Source organism: Sciurus vulgaris, assembly GCF_902686455.1.
Source record: "Sciurus vulgaris genome assembly, chromosome: 14".
NCBI classification, from domain to species: Eukaryota; Metazoa; Chordata; class Mammalia; order Rodentia; family Sciuridae; genus Sciurus; species Sciurus vulgaris.
This window is the reverse complement of record NC_136475.1, coordinates 92,459,836-92,481,298: the sequence shown is the minus strand read 5'-3', so window position 1 is coordinate 92,481,298 and position 21,463 is coordinate 92,459,836. Positions and strand designations below refer to the sequence as shown.

Genomic DNA, 21,463 nt, shown 5'->3' with positions numbered 1-21,463 from the left:
GGCCTGGCTGGGGTGCCTGCCAGCTGCCGCGGAGAAAATAGCTAATGCTAACCCCGCTGTCCTTGGAAACTCAGAAGTTGTCTGTGTGTAGGGCAGTGGTTACTTGGGTGCTGGGGAGCCCCAGTGACAGTCTCAAGGCCTTGGACACCGAAGTTTTCTCCAGAGTTGTTTTGTGACTGACTGGAGGAGCCGTCTCCAGTGCTTGGAGAATCCGGTTTCTTTTTTTCTTATGGACACGAGCCACCCGCATGGTGTCTTCCTGGGTGCTTGTCTTGGGGTGTTCTGCCCACATCTTTGTGGACTCCCTTGCATAGGGAGGGCTTTAGTAGGTGTGTTGTGATTCTTAGTCTTGTGCCAAGTTCTTGGTCTGTGAGTACACTTTACCATTTTTGTCTTCGTTTTCACCTGGGCATATAAAGGTAAGAATCCAAATCATATTTAAGTAATGAAAGAGCCTGAAGCTGATGGTCACTCCCTGAAAGGAGATATGAAAATCAGCTATTGTTTCCTGAGTAGCAGAACCAATAAGAACAACCTGGAAAAAGAGTAAGACGTTTCGTCTAGGTAGCCAGGGATTGAGGAACGTCACTGATGTTTATGATCGGAAGTCACGGACTGTCCTCAGTCCCAGCGTGTTATTGTGTGGGTGCGGCAGGCGTGCTTCGGTGACATCAGTGACAGCTGTGCTCTTGCGGTCATCACTGCTGATTCTGAAGAGCTGTCCTGGTGGTGAACAGGGCTGCTCCTTGTCTCCACCTCCTGTAAGCAGAGGCAGGGTGAACCCTCCGTGGCCTTCGGAAGGCAGGGTGTGGAGCTAAGCTCCGCTAGCTGTGTGTGACTTACAGGCGGCGCTGCATCCATGCTGCTGTTGACAGCCTTCTCTTCCCTTGCCAGGTGTTCATCTCCGTGAACTGCTTAAGCACCGATTTCTCATCCCAGAAGGGTGTGAAGGGGTTGCCTCTTAACATCCAGATCGACACCTACAGTTATAACAACCGCAGCAACAAACCAGTGCACCGGGCCTACTGCCAGATCAAAGTCTTCTGTGACAAGGTGAGAAGGGCATGGGCTGGGAGTAGAGCGTGGAGGTAGCTCTCCTCCTGGAAGAACGCCAGGGCTTATTTTCAGCTGCGCTGTGGGCACAGTGCTGCTAGTGGGAAATAGCTTCTCTTAAATGAGCAGTTGTTATTTGGGCCTTACAAAGAAGTGCTACCTAGGGAAGGAGAGAGCCTCATTCTAGCCAGAAATCTGGAATGTTCGCTCTGCCTCTTATCTGGTGTGTCTGCCAATGTGAAGGTGATGGACAGAGGCCTGGTCCAGCATAGCTCAGGGACTGCTGCACTGGCCACCCTTTACCTGGCTGTGCTCTCTGCAGGTCCTGGCAGGTGGCAGCCACTTCAGGACAGTAGTGGAGGGTGAGATTCAGCTCAGCTCTGCAGCACAGGGCAGCAGTGAGAGCAAGGAGTGGCTCTCAGAGTCAGAATCAGCACTTTCCTCTGACACGGCTCCTTTTCTTTCCTAGAGAAGAGAGCTGCTTTTGCCAGGTGCAGAGCCAGGGGCTGCACTGCATTTAACCAGAGAGACTGGCAGAGTGGTTGTGCTTGGGGAAGCTGCTGCAGAGGGTCCATTGAGCTCAGATCAAATAAGACTTTGCCTTTTCCTGTTCAGAAATGTTGAATTGCATAGGTTTTGGTTTTTGTTTTTTGCCAATTCCTCTCTTCTCAACCTGTTTAAAAAAAAAAAAAAAGACTCTCCTGATTCTCAAAAGGTCTAGGTCTAGATACTGGAGGCGTGCTTGCTCTTGAGGCTGCTCTGTCATCCTGATTGTTGACTGGCTGCACAAAGCACAGTGTCTGACCACAGGAGGGTGCTGGGGACCTTGCAGCTCAGAGCACATCCACATTCTGAGACTGTGCAGGACCTGCCATGCTCCTGACAGCTGGTTAGGATGTACTAGCTTTCTTTTGTTCTTGTTAACAACTTACCAAAAACTTAGTAGCTTAAAGCAGTAACAAATCTTACCTTACACAGGTCTCACTGGGCTGAAATTAAGGTGTGACTAGGACTGTGCTCCTTTCTAGGGTTTCCAGAGGAGAACCCACTTGGCCTTTTCCACCCGTTGGAGGCACCTACCTTCCTTGGCTTGTGGCCCCTCTGGTCTTTGGAGCCCACTGTGGCTAGTCATACCTCACGTCTCATCGCCCTGACACCCGGTCCATTATCACATCATCTTCTCTGGCTCTTTTGCCTCCCTCTTGTGCTTTTTAGAGCCCTCTCGATTACCCTGGTCTCCCACACATGGCCTCGGATAGTGTCTCTGCCTCCCAGGCAGCAGCTAACAGCCTAAGCCCTGTGCTGTGCAGCCTGACCCACTCCCAGGTTCTGAGTCAGGCTGTGGGCATCACTGGGCACAGATGCTTCGGGTGGGCTGCATGTGACCGATGCTGGGTCACAGCTGGTGAGCGCAGGGATCTCCACCCGAGTCAGTTTCTTCCCTTTGTGCCACATTCTTCTTTGAGTCTAAAGAAGATCCGAAGGGGAATTACCAGGATGTTCACATTCTTTTTCTAAAACTCTGGCAAGAAATTTTAGTTTTATCGGTTCTGTTAAAATATTTTTTTCACATCTGATGTTTCTGAAAAACTTCCCTGCCTGATAATTGTCTTCGGCATTCTTGATAATGCATAAGTTTTGGACGCTGTGAAATGCTTATTTTTCTTGCCTGTGCTAACAAAGTAGTAAATGCAGTGGACCCTTGACCGCTGCCTCACCAGGACTCCTCCCGTGGGAGCCTGCGTCAGAGTTGGCTCTGTCAGAAGCCAGGAGGTCGAATCCTGCCGACGGTCTTCCTTCAGGTTCAGCATTGTCGTCACTGAGAGCAGCATCTCTCTCCATGGGCATCTGTGGTGGAGAATTTTGTTTTTTTATTTCTAATCTGTTATGCACATCTATTTCTATAAAACACAGCAAATACTCAGATGATTTGCCAGAAGAGAAGGAAAAGGTGCATAAAAACAAAGTCAGGAAAACTACAAGCCCCAATTTTTATATTTGATTCAGGAGACATAAACTGTTCCATCTAATTGCTTCTCAAATACTTTCTCCGTTTTGGCCTGACTTTCCTGGGACCATGGTGGCCATTGCACAGATTACACAGACACACAACATTGTCTTGTCAGAGTGTATCAGCAGGAGTTAGCAGTTTTCCATATCAGATGATGAAAATTTTACATGTAGTTTTGAAGAGAAGAAATGTATAGATACATACTCTTAAATAAATCTAGGTTCAGTACTAAGACTTGGGAGCCTTCTGCATTGGTACCTGACTTAGAAAATGAAACACAGGAAATGTTTTATGAATTATCCAAACTTACTTTATCCATCATTGGTTTACAAAGTGTTGAAACCACTTCTTTCTGCTGTGTGAGTGCTTTGAGCTGCACACTGGTGTACTCTGGGAAGCAGGAGGCCTTTCTTCAAAGTTGCAGAACTGACTGTGTTTTGGGACAGTGCGTGACGGCACTTGTTGCTTTACTGCTGCCCACTGATCTGTTAGATCACGCATACTGGGAACACACTCTCCACGGTTTGGGTAGCAGGCTGGATGTGCAGCCATAGTTGGTGGCTGCTTTTCCCATTACTTGGGTATAAACACTTGGGTGGTAAAAGAATGTCATACAAAGCCTGGTGTGAGAAATGGGCATCTGCTTCCCGTGGTGCCTTGTGGAAGGTCAGTGGATGCTGCTCAGACACCTTTTGCCTCCATGGGTTACTGCTTTCTTTGTGAGACCCTTAAAAATGTCCATTACTGTTCTTCTCTACCTGCTGGAATATGTACTCCTTGAGCTCTGTGTGGAGATGAAAGTGGTGGGTCTGCTGTCCTGTCCTCTCCCACGTTCTGTCCTTAGAGCATAACGAAGCAGAAGCGTTGTCTAATATTGGAGGACATTTAGGGACGTAGAAGGTAAAATCATACACTATTTCCCAGATTGATATAAGGTACTACATGAGAAGAAACCGTCACATATGTGCTCTGTGAAATCTATTTTCAAAGCTGGATCTTTCCACCACATGGAGCTCCACGTGACCTCACCTCCGCTCCTGACTCCGTGTACCTGACTGTGACCTTTCTGCCGTTCTGCTGTGACTGATTGTCATTTTGAGTCTAGATCTGCCCTGCTTCCTCAAGTCTGTCCTTCCCACAGCTGACTCACCTGTCATTTGGCCCCGTCCCTTCACTTCCCCTCTGCTGACTCTTAGAACTCTCAGTTTATGGCTGTAGAAATAAGACAGCTTTTGGTATCCTTCAGAGGTATTGACATTATTTTTTCTCTCCTGAGGGGAAAAAAATTCATATCAGCACTTTGTTATGAATTGCTTAACTCATTTGATAAATGGAATTTTCTATTATTTTAGAAGCAGCAGCAACTTTAGCACTTTTCTCAGAGGAACTGGAAACAGAAATTTGATCTTTAACCAATGGAAATTTGGCAGTTTCTCTTTCTGTGAGCTATGGATGTCTCTGGTCCATCCAAGTAGAGACAAATCTCATTGACACTTATTTCCCACAGAAGCCATTTTTTTCTTCTTTTCTTCATCAGCTATACCTGAGGACAGATGTTATGGATTTTTTGAGGTCAAAATATGATTGCCCCAAGATCAGTCCCATTAGTTGTTAACTCAGAGTCTGAACACTTGAGGTTGAGAAATGGTTTCTCCTAATGTCCTAGAATTTCCCTTAACATTTCCTGCAGCGTGTGCCGACTGAGGATGAATTCTTCCAGCCTTTCTTCATCTGAGAAGTGCTTATTTCACCTTCTATTCTGAGGAATCTTTCTGCTGGGTCTAAAAGTCCAGGTTGACTGTTTCTCTGTCGATACTCTAAGATGCTGCTCCACTGTCTTCCAGCTGATGCCATTTTGGGGGTGGAACGTACCAGGGATTGAACTTGGGGGCACTCAACCACCGAGCCACATCCCCAGCACTATTTTGCATTTTATTTAGAGACAGGCTCTCACTGAGTTGCTTAGTGCCTTGCTCTTTCAGATGCTGGCTTTGAACTTGCTGATGCCATTTCTGATAAGTCTATTCTTCCATGTCTTTGTTCTACACATGTCGTCTTCTTTTTTTGTGACTCTTTTCAAGATTTTAGCACTGTTTCTGAGCAGTTTGGTTGTGATTTGTCTGTTCTTGTTTCTTGTGCTTGGAGTTCACTGAGCTTCTTGCATTTGTTGAAAATCATTCACGTTGGAAATTTTCCAGCAGTTATTTCTTCACACACATGTGCTCCTCCTCCTCTTTTGGGTCTCCACTTACGCATCTGTAACGGACCTGAGGTTCCCTCCGAGCTCACTGATGACCTTTTTATCTGGGGGGACTATTTTTCCTCTATTTCATTTTGGATAGTTCACTGATCGTCTGTTCTAAATTGCTATAAATCCCGGCCAGGATATTTTTTTTGTGTCAAAAATCTAGAAGTTCAAGTTGGATCTGTTTTATGTCTTTCATGACTCTACCAGGTTCAGTTTTGTCCACTGGCTTTTTGAACATATGGAGCACCGTTACAATAACTTTTAATATCCTTGTCTGATGTTACATGTCAGTTGTGGGTGGCTTCAGTGGCTTGATTGTCCTCCTTATTCCAGCCATGTTTCCCTGCTTCTCTGCTTGCCTGACAGTCCCACTGGATACTCCGCCTTGTGAATTTTACTTTGTGTGGTGCTGGGCATTTTTGTATTCTTGTGACTCTTCTTGAACAGGGTCCCGAGACCTTGTTAAGTTTCTCGGAAACAGCCTGATCCTTTCAGATCTTATTTTTATGATTCGTTAGGTGGTTCTGGAGCCAGGCTCAGTGTCAGGCTCATTATTCCGCACCACTGGGTGAGATTTTCCTACAGCTCCTACTCAACACCCTGTGAGTTATGAGTTTCCTGAGTCTGATTGGTGGAACAAGCTCTATTTTTGGCCCTGTGTGAGTTTCAGGTGCTGTTTCTCTAGTATTTTCAGACGTTTCCCCCTCGGTGTTGGGTAATTTCTTTGCACTTGTGTGCCTGCCAGAACTTGCTGAATACCCCGGGGCCTCTCAGGGTCTCTGGGGCTCTCGCAGCTCCTTCCTGTTTGGTGCTGTCTGTGCTGCTGCTGCTCCTACCACAGCCTGGAAGCTCAAGGCCGGAGGCTCTCTCAGGTGGAAGGGCTCAGCTTGTTTGTCCTGTCTGACCAGGGCCTCCACAATCCTTGTTTCAAGTATTTTGCCTGGTTTTTTGCCCTTGTTTCAGAGTGGAGAGTAAATCCGGTCTGTGTCCTTTCATTTGGGGTAGAAGCAGCAATCCTTACCATTCTCTTTGCATACAACTGATAAATAAGGAGGGAGTATCCATCCCCCTTTGTAAAACCACCTTTTGGGATGTGTACTTTATCATTGAAATGAAGTCATTGTTAGACAGTTAGAAGGACTGAGATATGGGCCAACACCGTACAGTGACGGCTAGAAGGCTGGGGACATCTACCTGCTTCTCTGTGTCAGGGAGGTAATGTCTGTGTTGGTGTATTGCATAGCAATTTTCATAAGCAGGTCGTGTGTTTTATATTAGGGTATCAGTACCCTCCCAAGCAAGCAGAAGTGGATGTGTGTTTTTTGTGTGTGTTTGTTTTTATAAAATAATGCAAAGATCATGTGAAGATTTTTATTTCCTCTCTTTACAACAGTTCATACTTACCTGGACAGCTTTGTAAAGAAATCTGTCATGCAGAAATACACAGCAGTAAATCAAGCAAGATGACTAAATGTTATGTTTTTATTATATTTAATTACTTAATTTCACTTCATGCTTTCATTATCAATATAGTTCTTTTTGAATTTTTTGTGGACTCAGTTGTATGGCACTGCACTGTTGATATGATTGATATATGAGTACATTGTGACCTTTTTATAGAATTCAGAATCCTCTTGTTCTCTTAGGTGATCATGCAGATTCATAGTTCCGTCTTTGCTTTTGTGAATCACAGCTGTTTTCATCTGTCACTCAGTGGATGTCCCATTCTTGGACAGAACCACAGCTCTCCGCAGTAGCACGGCTCACATAGAAAAGTGCATTTGAAAGGAAGAGCAACCTGTTTTTCCTTTGGTTTCCTTTTCCTACTAGACAATGGAAAAGGGCTCACATCCTGCAGGCAGCATGTGGGTTAGCAGATCTTCTCAACTTTTCATTTAGCTTGTTCACATCTATTACTGAAAGAAGTTTTGCTTTATTTGTTTTTAAAATAAATGTTGATTTCATATGAATAGGACTCAATGTAATCAATTTCACGTAGTTAAAAGTAATTTTAAAGCCGGGCATGGTGGTGCATGCCTATAATCCCAGCAGCGCAGGGGAGGCTGAGGCAGGAGGATTGTGAGTTCAAAGCCAGCCTCAGCAAAAGCAAGGCACTAAGCAACTCACTGAGACCCTGTCTCTAAATAAAATACAAAAAAGGGCTGGGGATGTGGCTCAGTGGTTGAGTGCCCCTTAGTTTAATTCCCAGTACCAAAAAAAAAAAAAAAAGTAATTCTAAGAACAGGCTTTTTAGAGGAAATGACTGTGAGAAGCTCCTTGGCTGTCAGAAGTAATAGAGTTCAGTTCCAGAGAGGAGCGAGATCCCCCGACTCCCGCCACCCCATTGGTCTGGAAAAGAACTAAATGTTTCAAAGACAGCCAGACTCATAGAATCGTGGCTTGTCTCCTTTTGACCTGCAGGGAGCTGAGCGGAAAATCAGGGATGAAGAACGAAAGCAGAGCAAAAGAAAAGGCAAGTGTACTGACCCCAGCTCCCAGGGGAACACCTGTAAGTAGAGACGTTCCGCGCTGCCTGCGGCTGGAGCTTGGCGGAGGCTGTGGTGGCGGGCTGTGGTGGCGGGCGCAGCATGGCTGCCTTCACCAGGCGCAGCAGAGGGGAGAGGCTGAACCAGTGCTTTCTTGAAGAGCTGCAGGGGGCACTTCCAGGGTTTTCCAGAGCCAGGCTCTTCTGGCTTCAGTGTGGGTTCAGGTTCAGTTGCAGTTCTGAAAAATAACACGGTGCACGGGAGCAGCTGTGGAGGTTGGGCTTGGGTCCGATTGCGAGAAGCAGCGGTGCCTCCCTAGAGAATTCAGGGTCTCTGGATTCCCCGTGAGGACCGCTTTCCTGTGTGTGATCCAAGAATTTCAGCACCTGCAGTGCTCCATTTGGACCTTTCACCAGGAGAGCATTTATTCCGCCCTCTCACTCTCATGTTTTAAATGAGATCGATATTCATATTCGTAAACTCCTGCATGTAAAAGGCTAAAAAGAGAAAAGTGCTGCTCTGTGCTTATGGGCTTTTATCTGTGATATGGGCTTCCAGCTTGTTCTGTCAGCCCTACAGCGTGGGGGTCAGGATTCTCCTACTGGCACCAAAGTTCAGCCTCCAAGTGCCACTTGGGAGAGCAGCTAATGAACTAGGAAACCTTGTAACTGAGTGACTCGGGACTAGAGGATGGGGAGGATGGAGCCCATAATTATGAAATTAAAAACTAGTCAAATTTGCTCCAAAGTCGAAGGGTGTGTTGCTATGAGAATGTAAATTGTTTACTAAGGATGGCTAAAGTAGAATGACATCTAAATTGTGTTCATTGTAAGTTTTAGCCTTTTAGATGAAAACTAAATATGTTTAACTCTGTTCCAGATCTTCGGCATACATGTGCCTGTGTTTAAAGATCTTTTTCTGTTGGTCTTGATAAGATGTTCAGTTGATTGTATTATAAGTAGACAACAGATTCCTTTGCATAAGCAATGACTTTCCGCTGAATGCAGCTCCTACGGGGCTTTGATGTCATTGCTTGAACTTGGAAGGAGCTGCTCTGTGGCCTACTTCCAGCCGGCAGATGCAGTCTGCTGACATGAGGTTCCTCATTTTGTTTCTTTCAGTTTCTGATGTCAAAGTGCCACTGCTTCCCTCCCACAAGCGGATGGACATCACGGTGTTCAAGCCCTTTCTTGACCTGGATACGCAGCCCGTCCTCTTTATTCCTGACGTGCATTTTGCCAACCTGCAGCGGGGCACTCATGTAGGTAACCACTGTCCCAGGGAGGCTGCAGAGCATGGCAGAAAGAATTGCTCTGGTATTGTTCATGGTAAATAGGAGCCAGATCTCAGCAAGCTTGACCAGGTAGTCAGCTCTGGGGACCTTCCAGCTGTGGTGACGTGATACCCATGCAGTAAAGTGACGTGTGAGGCTCTGTTGACTTGAAACGCAGCACCGGACGGGTCAACTTCCTTCCGTTTGCTTCATTCATTCATTCATTCACTCACCCTTGTCCTCAGGAGTATTCTAGAGTAGCAGCTCAATCAGAGCTGGAGTCTGTTCTTGTGAGTTTACCTGGGAGACACGTGTGCCAGGTAGCCTTACTAGCACGGAGATCACCCAGAGGTGGTTCTCATGGTCATTGGCATGTGTACAATAGCCACGTCCTGGCACCTAATGCTGAATTTTAAAAATGGCCACACCCTACTTTGTGACAAAAGCTTGCTGGAGACAGAAACTTCAGTAGAATGGTACTTGCTTTTTATGCTGAGCTCAGATAAATATCACTAAGACACCCATCCGTGCATGTCACAGGTAGACCTGTAAGGACAAGGATTTTTCAGAGTTCTTGAGAATCCATTCCAACGTATTTAGTCTCTAATGAGAAGCTTTGGTGTGAGCAGAGGTCAGTAAACTTCTGTAGAGAGTGAAATGGTGGCTAACATTTTTGGCTTTTGGTCCCTGTTTCTGCTGTGCTGTTCAGCTCTGCTGTCCTGATGGAGAAGCAGCCATATGCCAGACAGAATTGAGTAAGTGGCTTTGTTTCAGAAGCTGCTTTATATATATACAAGCTTTAGACCCTTTAGACCCAGATATGGCCCACGGGCCACAGTGGACCAGCCCCTGAGTTAGAGAAGTTCAGGGTGTCCAAGAATCTGGGCATTGAAAAATAAAGCTTAAAGAACTTAATTTTTTTTTTAAAGGATTTGATGTTAGATTGATCAAATTCAAAATTATTCTTGTTTTAGGAATAATTCATTTATGGTCTGAAACATTCTAAACATCTGTTTGATAAGCAATCTGTTTTTGGTCTTAGGTTCTTCCCATTGCCTCAGAGGAATTGGAGGGTGAAGGGTAAGATTTATATTTTGTTTTGCTTTAATGAACTCGCTTATTTTGAACCAATCTCAAACTTACAGAAAAATTGCAAGGACCTGCAATGAAAGAACTCACTTTTTTCTTGAACCATTTGGGAGTAAGGTGCTGATCCAAAGGCCTGTCTTTCCTAAGTCCTGTGGTGTGTAAGTCCTTGAAACAAGGATATTCACCCCTCACTCGCGCCATCTTCTCCTCAGACCCAGAACTGTCCTTCACAGCAGGAAAGGACCCCGTCCAGGACCACACGCTGTCTGTGTGGTGAGGAGTCTCCAGTCATCTTTGGTCTGGAGCAACCTTGGCCTTTCCTTGACTCTCCTGGTGGGATACTTCTGAGGACTGTAAACCAGTTGTTTTGTGGAGTGTGTTCTTTGGGCCTCGTGTCAGATTGAGGTTGGGCACCTTGAGGACCCTCCTAGTGGTGACAGTCCTTGGGCATCCTGCCAGCGGCACTCAGTTCAGTTCATCTCACTACCAGTGCTCACTGTGATCCCACAGCAAAGTGTGGCACCTACCAGGCTTCTCGCTGTGACATTTCCTTATCCTTTTGTCGTGAGTACTTTGGGATACAGTACGTTGTACCTCTGTAAATATCTCATTCCCTGCCAGATTTTCAGATTTATTCACTAACTTGTGTCGGTATGGACTCTTAAAGTTTCCCATTTTGAGTTGTAATCCGTTACTGCCTTGCGCTTGCACATCTGGTTGCCCAGAGTCGGCCAGGGGCCTTTCACGCCCCCCTGGCCACTGGCTCCTGGATACTGCTTTGTACTCAGGTGCTTGTGTTGCCCTCCCAGCGCAACCAGCCCCTTCTGCACGGATCTCTGGTTGCCAGTAGTAGAGAAGGCATTTAGAGTTGGGATGGGGGCCGGGGTGTGCCTTGGAGGCCTTGCTGCCCATCCCCGCACTGCCCCTCCCCGGCGGGCCGCCTGCTGTCCCTTGGGTCTGACCCTGTGCGGGAGGCCCCCGTAAGGTTTCTCACCGGCCCGAGAGGCTAGTGCAACTCCTGTCCGTTTGCGCCCCAGCATGGCTTGTCCTTCCTGACGGCTCAGGGCTGAATTTTCAGAAGGGAAAGTTCTGTTTTGGTGTTTAAATTTCCCTTTTTATCAACACAGAGAAGCACACGTGATGGAGAGCCGAGGTGCTAACCCGGCCTCCGTTCCTCAGCCCCTCCTTTCCTTCGTCTCGGGGCCCTCCCGAGACTACCTGTCATCTTGAGGATGCTCCCAGGCCTCCACGTTACAACCGCCTTCTCCATAGGCCACTTCTACCCTGTCTTCTCTGCTCCTGGTTTTTGCAGACGTTGCCGGGCAGGCCCTTCGCGGGATGCCTGCTGTGGGCGAGGAGCTGAGGACAGTGCTTTCCAGGCCCGTCCCCATTCCTGAGCGGTCGTCCTGCTCAGACCCAAGCACATTCTCTCCTCACCTTCAGCTCTCCGAATGTTCTTGTGCTCACCCCCAGGCCCTCCCGCCAGACCCGGGCCTGACAGCAGTCGGGGAGACCTGTGCACCTCCTTCCCCACGCTCCTGTCCGCTCTTCCCTTTTCTTTCCATGGACGCCACAGCGCTGTTTTCAACCTTGAGAAGATGCACCCTGGTGATCTCCAGTCCTCACCGCTGTCCTACCTAGTTTCCTGCAGTGTGACCACACACGTGGGCCACAGCCTCCGTCTCATCCAACTTAGGGAGAGCCCCGCTTCCCTGTGGTGCAGAATTTCATTCCTTCGAGCGGAAGAGTGGGGTCGCCCCCTCCCTCAGCGGTCTCCCTGGCCAGGCTGGCTTTGCATTTTCCTGCTGGCGCTTGCACTCTGTCCAGATGCCCTCTCTTCTGTTACCCCTATGCACACTTACCTCAGATCCTATCTCCTCCATAAAATTTTTCTTGGAAAGTGGCCCTCTGTCCTTGAGAAGGCAGCTGTCCTATGGAAGAGCAGCAGGAGGTCTAGCAGGTGGTGTGAGTGGTCCCAGGCGTGCCATCCAGGGACCAGGATCCTGGCTCTGTGCTTCTCTTGCCTTGGACCACAAAACAAGGAAGCTGAGCCAGTGAAATCCAGTGACACACATCAAAACTTTTTGTTTATACAGGTGATTGAGGTTGAAGTCACTAACTGTGTATTTATTTATTGTAAACAAATGGGATACATGCTATTTCTCTGTTTGTACATGGAGTAAAGGCATACCATTTGTGTAATCATAGATTTACATAGGGTAATGTTGTTTGATTCATTCTGTTATTTTTTCCCTTCCCCCCACCCCTCCCACCCCTCTTTTCCCTCTGTACAGTCCTTCCTTCCTCCATTCTTGCCCCCCTCACTAACCCTAACTCTAACCCTAACACTAACCCCTCTCTCCCCCCATTATGTGTCCTCATCCACTTATTAGCGATATCCTTCAACCTTTGGTTTTTTGAGATTGGCTTATCTCACTTCGCATGATATTCTCCAATTTCATCCATTTGCCTGCAAATGCCATAATTTTATCATTCTTTATGGTTGAGTAATATTCCATTGTATGTATATACACCACAGTTTCTTTATCCATTCATCAATTGAAGGACATCTAGGTTGGTTCCACAATCTGGCTATTGTGAATTGAGCAGCTATGAACATTGATGTGGCTATATCTCTGTAGTATGCTGATTTTAAGTCCTTTGGGTATAGGCCAAGGAGTGGGATAGCTGGGTCAAATGGTGGGTCCATTCCAAGCTTTCTGTGGAATCTCCACACTGCTTTCCAGAGTGGCTGCACTAATTTGCAGCCCCACCAGCAATGTATGAGTGTACCTTTTTCCCCATATCCTCTCCAACACCTATTGTTGCTTGTATTCTTGATAATCACTATTCTAATTGGGGTGAGATGGAATCTTAGGGTGGTTTTAATTTGCATTTCTCTTATTACTAGAGATGTTGAACATTTTCCATATGTTTGTTGATTGCTTGTAGATCTTCTATTTATTTATTTTTGATTGCTCACAGATCTGCCTTAAAAAGGGGACCGTATGGAACGGAAGATGACTTTGCTGTCCCGCCTCCTGCTAAGCTGCCCCGGATGGAAGAGCCAAAGAGAGGTGTGTTGGCGCCTGTTGCTTAGTGGGGGTTTAATCAGTGAGTTCTGAATCTGTCATCAGCATAAATTGCACAAAAACATCTTGTCCAGCTTTAGTTCCTTGAGTGTGCTTCCGTCAGACTGACAGCTGACCTGAGCCTGGACAGTCAGCAGAGTTCAGAGCCAGGCTGAGCCTGTGTCCTTGGGACAGATGTCATGCTGTTCACAGGGCTGCCCTTGCTGTGAATGTGTCTATTTAACTGGCGCTCGTGATCTGCTCTCATATTTTGTTCCTGTGAATTAACCACATACTTCATTCTCTTCTCCACCTCCTTGTTCTTGGCCGGGCTAGTGCTTCTCTATGTTCGAAAGGAGTCTGAAGAAGTCTTTGATGCACTGATGCTCAAGACCCCATCTTTGAAGGGCTTGATGGAGGCCGTAAGTAGGACATAGGGCGTGATCCCTCTTAAGCACGAATGCAGACTTCACTTGGAACTCTGTCCAGTGAGTTGTCACCACCCAGGTGCTTCCCCGTGCTGGACCTGTGGGCCCTTCCCCAGGTCTCACTTGGTGCCTGTTACGTGGCCGCACGGTACCACTAGGACGTCCTCCTTGGGTCACAGGCCTGTCTTGTCCCTGTGGGGTTCTCACCCCTGTGCCTGGCCTTGGGTTGTAGGTGGATCGCTCAGTCGTGTGTGTTCTACTGAATGGATGCTTCTGTGGGTCCTCTGAAATAGTTGGTGTTTTATATACTTGGTTAAAGGGAGACTGCCATGTAGCAAGTGACCTAGAGGCTAAGAAAATATATTTTTAACCAGCAAAACCTTAAAAAATCATACAATAAAAACAGTAGAGGGACTGGACGTTGTGAGTCAGTGATAAAACGCTTGCCTAGCATGTGTGAGGCACTGGGTTTGATTCTCAGCACCACATAAAAATGAAAAAATATAGGTATATTTAAAAAAAAAAAAAGAAACCTTTAAAAAAAAAACAGTGGAAGACGGCATGGTGACATAAGCCTGTAATCCCAGAAACTGGGGAGGCTGAGGCAGGAGGATCACAAGTTCAAGGCCAGCCTCAGCAGTTTAGCACAACCCTGTCTCAAAATATAAAGTTCTGGGGATGTGGCTCAGTGGTAGAGCAGCCCAGTTCCCAATACCAAAGGTTCAGTTCCCAATACCAAAAAGAAAAACAACAACAAAAAAACCCCAGTGGCTCTGAAGTCTGCCTTTGTTCCTGTCCGTTGCTGAGCTGTGCAGGACTTTACCCAGAGCATATCTGAGAAAATGTGAAGGTGTAGCCAGTAACGACTGGAAATCCTTCTTCAGGACCCATCAACAGGGTCCGCTGACCCTAGCATCCCTGGGGATACCAGTAAGAGAGGTGCGTGGAAGAAGGGGTGCAGCATTGTTCCCTTTCTGGCTTTGCCCTTGGCTAAAATTTGAGTGTCAGCACCGTGTCCCGGTACTTACTAGCTGCAGTCCATAGAAATCTTTGAGCTCAAAGTGCTGCATAATTGAACTAAAATATATCCCGAGGCCCCCGATGACTGCACTGTGCTGAATTCACTTGACAAATCTTTATAAGGGCCTGCTTTGTGCCGGGTGCTGCTGTAGTCAGCGGAGTCACAGGAATGAGTGGCACAGTGCCAAATGACGTCTGCCATCTGCTTAAGAAGACAGAGACGGTGAAATGAGCAAGGAAATCAACATGTGACTTTCCAGGCACAGAAAGTGCAGTGAGCATGTTAGGCGGGTTGGGGCCGTGCTTGGGGGTCGCAGGTCCCTCAGGGCCGCTGCTGCCTGTACAGAGGCGGCCAGTCCCACGTCATTTCCTGGGTCCTGCATTTTCTCCCTTTCTTCTCTTGCTCATCCTGTCTCTTGACCGTCATTCACCATTCCTTAAGGGTCGCGCACACCCTTAACCACAGGGAGAGATGGGTGTGACAAAGGTGGCGCCTTTCTGTCCAGCTAACCTGCTCCCATCTCAAGGAGTTCCCCACAGAGGCTCACACGCCTGGGGCTGGGCTTCATAGGTACGCGGAGCATTGCTACCTGGTGGTGCAGGACAGGAAAGGGCTGGTTTGTAGGGCAAGAGCCCTGAGCGGGGATGCAGGCTGAGGCGGGCTTGGTGCTGCCTGAGCTGAGCTTTACCCCGACTCGGAAGTGGTGGGACAGCACTTCCGAGGAAGGTGTTTGATCTTGGCTGAGTCGGCAGTGTGTCCTCTGCACAAGGTCAGATCACCTTTATACCCTGAAGGGAAGACCCCAGATGGGCACAGGAGTAATGTGACAGCAGACAGGGCATCGCTGCTCAGGTGCATCATAGACTTGAGTGAAGACTCAGGAGATGAACCAGATGCAGCAGCAGTGCGCACTGTGGACAGTGGGGGGGGGGCCTGGGATGGAGAGGGTGCGAGGGGACTCTGCCTTCTGCTCATTTGTTCTACAAATCTAAAACTGCTCTATGGAAATAAAGCCTAGTAACTTAAAAAACAATCTATGACCATGTAATGCACCAAGCCTGTCCTGGTATAGACTTTTCCCCTTAGTTGGCTTATGGACATCTATATGAATTCGGGGGAAATACCAAGACCCTGTCTACAGCACCCTTCCAAGGAAGGTGACGCCAGCCCTCCTCCCTTGGGTCGTGTCTGGGTCTTCTCCATGTCTTGGAAAAACGGTTGAATTGCTTCTTGGCCTTTGGCTAAAATCAAGTGAAAAACAGGAAGTTGAGTGACTGGGTATATGTGTGTGTGGTTTGTTGTTTGTTTTTTAAAGTCATGAAAACATTTTGTAATTATTTTTCTCTGCTCTTTCAGATATCAGACAAATATGATGTTCCCCAGGACAAGATTGGGAAAATATTCAAGAAGTGCAAGAAAGGGTGAGCAGTGGCGGCCTGGGCGTGCCTCCGGCGCTCACACGCCTGCTGGTTCAGTCCAGAACAGCGTAGGGACACTGATGCGCGGGAGGTTTTTCTTATTAAATTACTTAGAATCGATCCACCTTCAAAGTCCATTTTTGTGGATTGTTTTTTCCAAGTAAAAATCGCATTTGCTCCTGCCCTGCTGGCAGCTGAGTAGCTCCCATCCCGGGGTGCAGGAGGAGGGAACCCCAGGGCCAGCTGCAGCTCCCCCACTCTCTGCCCGCCCGTCGTCAGCGAGCCAGGCATGGGGCGGGCACTCCATACGCCTCTGCATCTCGTTTTCACGTCATCTTCTGGAAGGTGTTACCATCTGTGGTTCTGTGAGCACCGGAGGCTCAGAGAGCGCACGAGGCCGTCCAGGATCGCGCGGCATGGCGGGGTGCAGCCGCAACAGCCAGTCTTGACTGACTGCAGAGCCTTTATTTGCCCCTCTGCTAAGCGCCCTGCCCCATGTCTCATTTTCAAGTTGAATGACAGTGCTTGTTGGTCCAGAAGTTGACAGTTTTTGTTCTATTTTACTTAAGTATGGTGCTCTTTGGCCTGGGTGTAAACTTTAATAAGATTTGGGGGCTTAATTCTTAACCAGGTTCTCATCAGAATTCTCTAGGTGCTTCTAGGTGGAGCATTGGGCTTGGCAGTAGTTTGTTTAAACTTTGAGGATGACTTGCCAGGGAGGACAGTTTGTCAGGGAGCCAGGATTCGGACCGAGGAGCTGAGTGTTACTGAGGTGCTTTCTGAGGCTGGACCACTGCGTGCACCTTCTCCAGGCTTATCTTGTACTCTAGGTGCCATGTATCGCATGGGCACGCCAGGCTGGGAGCAGTACCCAGGCCTTCCCGTCCACACCCTCGTGCCTGCATCGCCAGAGGGCTCTCCCTGGTCCCTCACCTGTCCTGCCGCAGGGGCTGTGATCCTCGGGTGTCAGTGAGGCAGCTGAGGCTTAGGGCAGTTAGTAGTCCTGCATGTGGCAGCTCACAGGTGCCACTCAATCCAGGTCTCACTGCAGAGCCAGGAAGGCTGACAGACTCGTCTCCTGTCTCCCCCCCCAGGATCCTGGTGAACATGGATGACAACATTGTGAAGCACTACTCCAATGAAGACACCTTCCAGCTGCAGATTGAGGAAGCTGGGGGATCCTACAAGCTCACCCTGACGGAGATCTAAGGCCTGGGCCCTCAGCCCCCTGGGAGGTCAATGGAGGTGTTCCGTAAATGTTTGGCCAGCTGCAGGGACCCAGACGCCCACCTTGCAAACACAGGTGGATGTCAGGGGAAGGAATTGCTTTTGAGTTGGCAATGGACCTGCATTTAATATGTTGCGTTGGCATTTTTCAGTTGACAGAAAAATTCATGTATCATGTTTGATTTTCCAAAATACTTAGGACTAAAAGTGAAAATTTTGTTCCAGGATTTAACAGACTCTGGAAACCTTTAGGGTGCCTGCTACCTTCTTATTTATCAAAATATTGTGGTATCTGCCTTGTCGACTCTACAGCAGCAGAGGGTCTGTGCACTAGTGGGGTCAGGAAAAGCAGTAGTTGTGGCTCGAGGATTTAGTGCTCTTGCCTGACCTCAGTCGAACTCTGGCTGCCCGGAGCAGTAAAGGGGTGCGCCCTCTCCCTCCACTTCGTCCCCATTAAATGTTTACTACCTAGGGTACATTACTGGAATCTTCTCTGCAACTTCCTTGGACATATCAGCTGCCTTTCTTGTGAAGAACCTAAATAGGTCACAGTGTGAAGTGAGTCAAGATAAAGCTGCATTGTATATAAGTGCAATATCTTTTTGAAAGTCTGTGTCTGTAAATGTGTACATACGTGTCTGATATAAATATAATATATAAATAATGGTGTCTGTGTACAGATGGTGAAGATGCACAGTAAGATCTACCTTGAAGAGTTTCATAGACAAAAGGTTAAGTTATTTTTGATAATGTGGACTAAGCAGAGGGAGCGCCGTGCTTTCCCAGACACAGGCACCTTCCCTAGCAGAGCAAGACCTTCTCAAACGACAAAGACCCTGTCTGCCCTTGGGAATGTTGCTCTGTGGGTTTCTGCACTGTTCAGAAGTGAAGTAAAAGGAGGCCATGACCGCCCACGAGCGGGTGCCCGGCAGGTGTCCCTGGCAGAGTGCACGGCTGCAGCCCAGGTGCTGTGATCACCGTGAAGCCCGCCAGGTAGCTCCACATGGATTTCCTCCTCCTCCTGTTACGAGAAGTGGTTCTTAACCATGTTTCAGAGCCTCTACGCTGTGGCTGTCTTATATGTTAACACTTCTAGAAGCATTCTTGAACCTATGAGAATATACCACTGTGGCAGGGGAGCATTTTGTACACGTTTAAATATATAAAAGTACTTAAAATGTAATTTTATAACAAAATCACGGGTATCTTTAGGTTCAGGGAACTAGAATAGGTCATTTGTATAAGTAGGATTGATAGTTACCTTCTTAGGTTCAAATATTCTAATGAAGTATGTGAATTAAATTGCTGGTTTTCTAAGATATCATGGGACACGGGTCACATAACAATATTTTATATTTTGTTTTATGAAATTGATTTTGTCCTGTTTGTTTTTAATTTTGTCATTGCAGATATGTTTTAAACCAAAGGGATTAAATTTTATATGTCTATTTCGTAATATGTCCTTTCTGTTTTTTCAGTTTGACTTTGTCCTTTCATCTGTCAGTAAAACAAAACTGGAGATCTTCAAGTGTGACAGGGAGACGCGCCTCCTGTGTTGCACTTTCTCCTTGTTTCTTAATGTATTTTGGTTGTTGCTTTTGTGTTAATTTTTCCTTACAGGTGTTTAAAATGATCCAAGTAATTGTTAAATAAAGGAGCCCCAAGTGATTTTTCAATTCTTAACGATATTCAACCACTGAAGATGAGATGAAGGTGAACTTTCATACTGAAAATCTTAAGTGTTGTTAGTATGTAAAACCTGGGCTGGGGACATAGGTCAACTGGTAAACTGGTAGTGTGCTTGCCTCATAGGCACAAGGCCCTGGGTTCAGTTCAACAGAAAGTGCTTAGTTTTAAAATCTTAGTTTTAATTCCTGAGAATTTCTTAGACAACTGTCCTGAGCAGGTCACCCAGGGCCTGAATGTGAGAGACATCAATGCCAAAAGTGGCATCCACAGACTTGACACGTGCCTCATCAAGGAACTCACTTCACAGCCAAAGAAGCTGAGCGGAGGGCCAGGCTCGGCTCGCGAATTCTCTGGTCTTGCAATTTTGCCTACCACCCTGAAGCAGCTGGCTTGGAAGACTCAGTTACAATGCAGCTAGGTGGCAGTGCCTCTAGGGCCAAGATGTTCTCCAGAAAGCTTTGCACGCTGGGAGCCAGCATCCAGTGTACGAGGCCGTTTCTCCTGCAGTCAGTGTTCACAGGTCCAGGAATCAGGGTGGCGGGATGGGAGCAGCACTGCTCGCTGTTACCCAGTGACCTGCTGAAACGTTTCGCTTCCTGATCCTGTGTCTTCATGCACTGCTGGCCTGGTTGTCTTAGTTCCAGGGGGAGGGGAGCTTCTTCCAGGAGACACTTTATTGATTCCATTGACCTGGAAGTTTGAGCTGGCTCCTGACCACTCTGGGCTCCTCATGCCCCTGAGTTGACAGAGTTACGGTGTTGGCAGGGGACATTGGGAGAGGGGAGATTGGAGGATGTCTGAATGTAGGAGGTCCTCAGGGTGTCTCTTGGTGTCCCTGTGCCCTATGCCCTGTGATGAAGGTCACTGGGAAGCTACCCAATCCAGGTGGGACTACAGGTAACCCAGACCCCCAGGCCTCCCTGGAGGTACCTGCTGAAGGCAGCGGAAATACAAAATGGGTAGAAGGAGGGAAACACTGACCACAAGACCAATCACGAAAATGAGGAGTGGATTGTCATGTTTCCTCTGTATTGTTACTAATACATTGTGCTATAGGCCAGCAGAGAAGAGAAAATGTCACTCCCGAAACTTTTCCTTGTGGAGAGGGATTAGCATTTTCGGCTGTATGGGAATAGGTGTGTCATTTTAGGTACTGAGGATGTTAAAGTGACAAAGGGTGGACATGGGCTAAAGGTGCCCAGGTAGCTGGTGAAACTTGGTTTCAGGCTGTGTCGGGGTGTTTCTGGCAGATCAGCGTTTGAATCTGCAGGAGTAAGGAAGGTGCCCTCACAGTGTGGACCACCCAGTCCTTCCAGGGCCGCGTTAGGACAAGAAGGCAAAAGAAGGGGACCTTCCCCGTCTCCTTGAGCCGCAGCTTCCTTTTCCTGCCCTCAGACACGAATGCTCCTGGTTCTCAGACCTTTGAACCCGACCAACACCCCAGGGAGAAAAAGGAGGTTTTCCCTCTACCCATTTCTCAGGTCTTCAGACTCAAGCTAAAGCAGCTCCACTGCGTCTCCAGTGAGCAGGTGGGATGTTGGGGCACATCCCCACCTCCATGATCGTGACTCAAACCTCCTCCACCACCTGTCTCTGATCCAGATAGATAGATAGATGATCCATGGATGGATGGACGGACGGATGGATGGATGGATGGAGTGTTTTTCCTATTACTCCTGTTTCTCTGGAGCACCCAGACTAATACACCCAAGGTCATAGGCTGCTGATTTCAGGGGTGAGCAGGCTGCCTTCCCCACTCCCTCTCCTGGGTCATGTCTGGGGTGACCCTATTCCCCAGGTAGGTGCTATGAGAGGTCAGTCCTCCCAGCCATGCAGAGGTAGCCAAGTGAAAGCCCTGCTGGCTGCAGCCCTCGTCTGGCCTTGGGCCCCAGGCCCTCTCTGACTCCAGATTTCCCACGCCTGTGTTCTTTCAGGCCACAGCAGGAGAGTGGACTTCTTGCCCTGTCAGTGCAGATGGAGTACAAGCTGTGCCCAGCCACCAGCACAGATGGCCTGGTTTCCAGGTGCCCGCACGGGGCACTTCATCTCTGTTTGCAGGGCTGGGGTTGTGATAAGAAAGAGCCAACATCCTGCAGGCCACGCAGGCGGGCAAAGTGCCCCCAGGACGCCCCTGAGGGAGGGGTGGGGTCTGCCCTCGGGCAGCTCCCAGGTCCTCCTGCCTTAGAATCTCCAAGTGCTGCTGGGAGTGGGGAGGGCGGGCAAAACTGGGCAGGGTCTACCCATAGGGCTTAGGGGCTTAGTGGCTGGCACACCCTGCAGACACAGCCAGCTCCTCACACTGTCCCCAGACAGTGTGTGTGGCTTTGGCTGTGGAGACAGTGCCTCTTCTGGTTTCACCCACTCCACATACCTGACCCTTCTTCCACTTTGATTCTTTTGAAGTCCATCCTCCGGCAGCAGGTCCCCAGGCCAGGCCTTCTAGCAGGGC

General features: G+C 48.0%; 1 protein-coding gene across 7 annotated transcripts in view; it reads left to right on the top strand.

Moving 5' to 3' along the window:
- The window catches only part of GRHL1 (grainyhead like transcription factor 1), a 48,214-nt gene extending 29,441 nt beyond the window's left edge, over positions 1 to 18,773 (top strand). For 4 of the 7 annotated variants that reach the window (XM_079110954.1, XM_079110953.1, XM_079110958.1 and 1 more), the window contains 8 exons: positions 895 to 1,053; positions 7,734 to 7,821; positions 8,920 to 9,059; positions 10,114 to 10,151; positions 13,146 to 13,237; positions 13,568 to 13,653; positions 16,037 to 16,101; positions 17,193 to 18,773. In XM_079110954.1, coding sequence (XP_078967080.1) covers positions 895 to 1,053; positions 7,734 to 7,821; positions 8,920 to 9,059; positions 10,114 to 10,151; positions 13,146 to 13,237; positions 13,568 to 13,653; positions 16,037 to 16,101; positions 17,193 to 17,307 — 783 coding nt within the window. In that variant the 3' untranslated portion in view covers positions 17,308 to 18,773. Of the gene's footprint in view, positions 1 to 894; positions 1,054 to 7,733; positions 7,822 to 8,919; positions 9,064 to 10,113; positions 10,152 to 13,145; positions 13,249 to 13,567; positions 13,654 to 16,036; positions 16,102 to 17,192 lie in introns of those variants that run through there. The other 3 variants (XM_079110955.1, XR_013759214.1, XM_079110957.1) reach the window with 3 other exon arrangements.
- Positions 18,774 to 21,463: the final 2,690 nt, after the last annotated feature.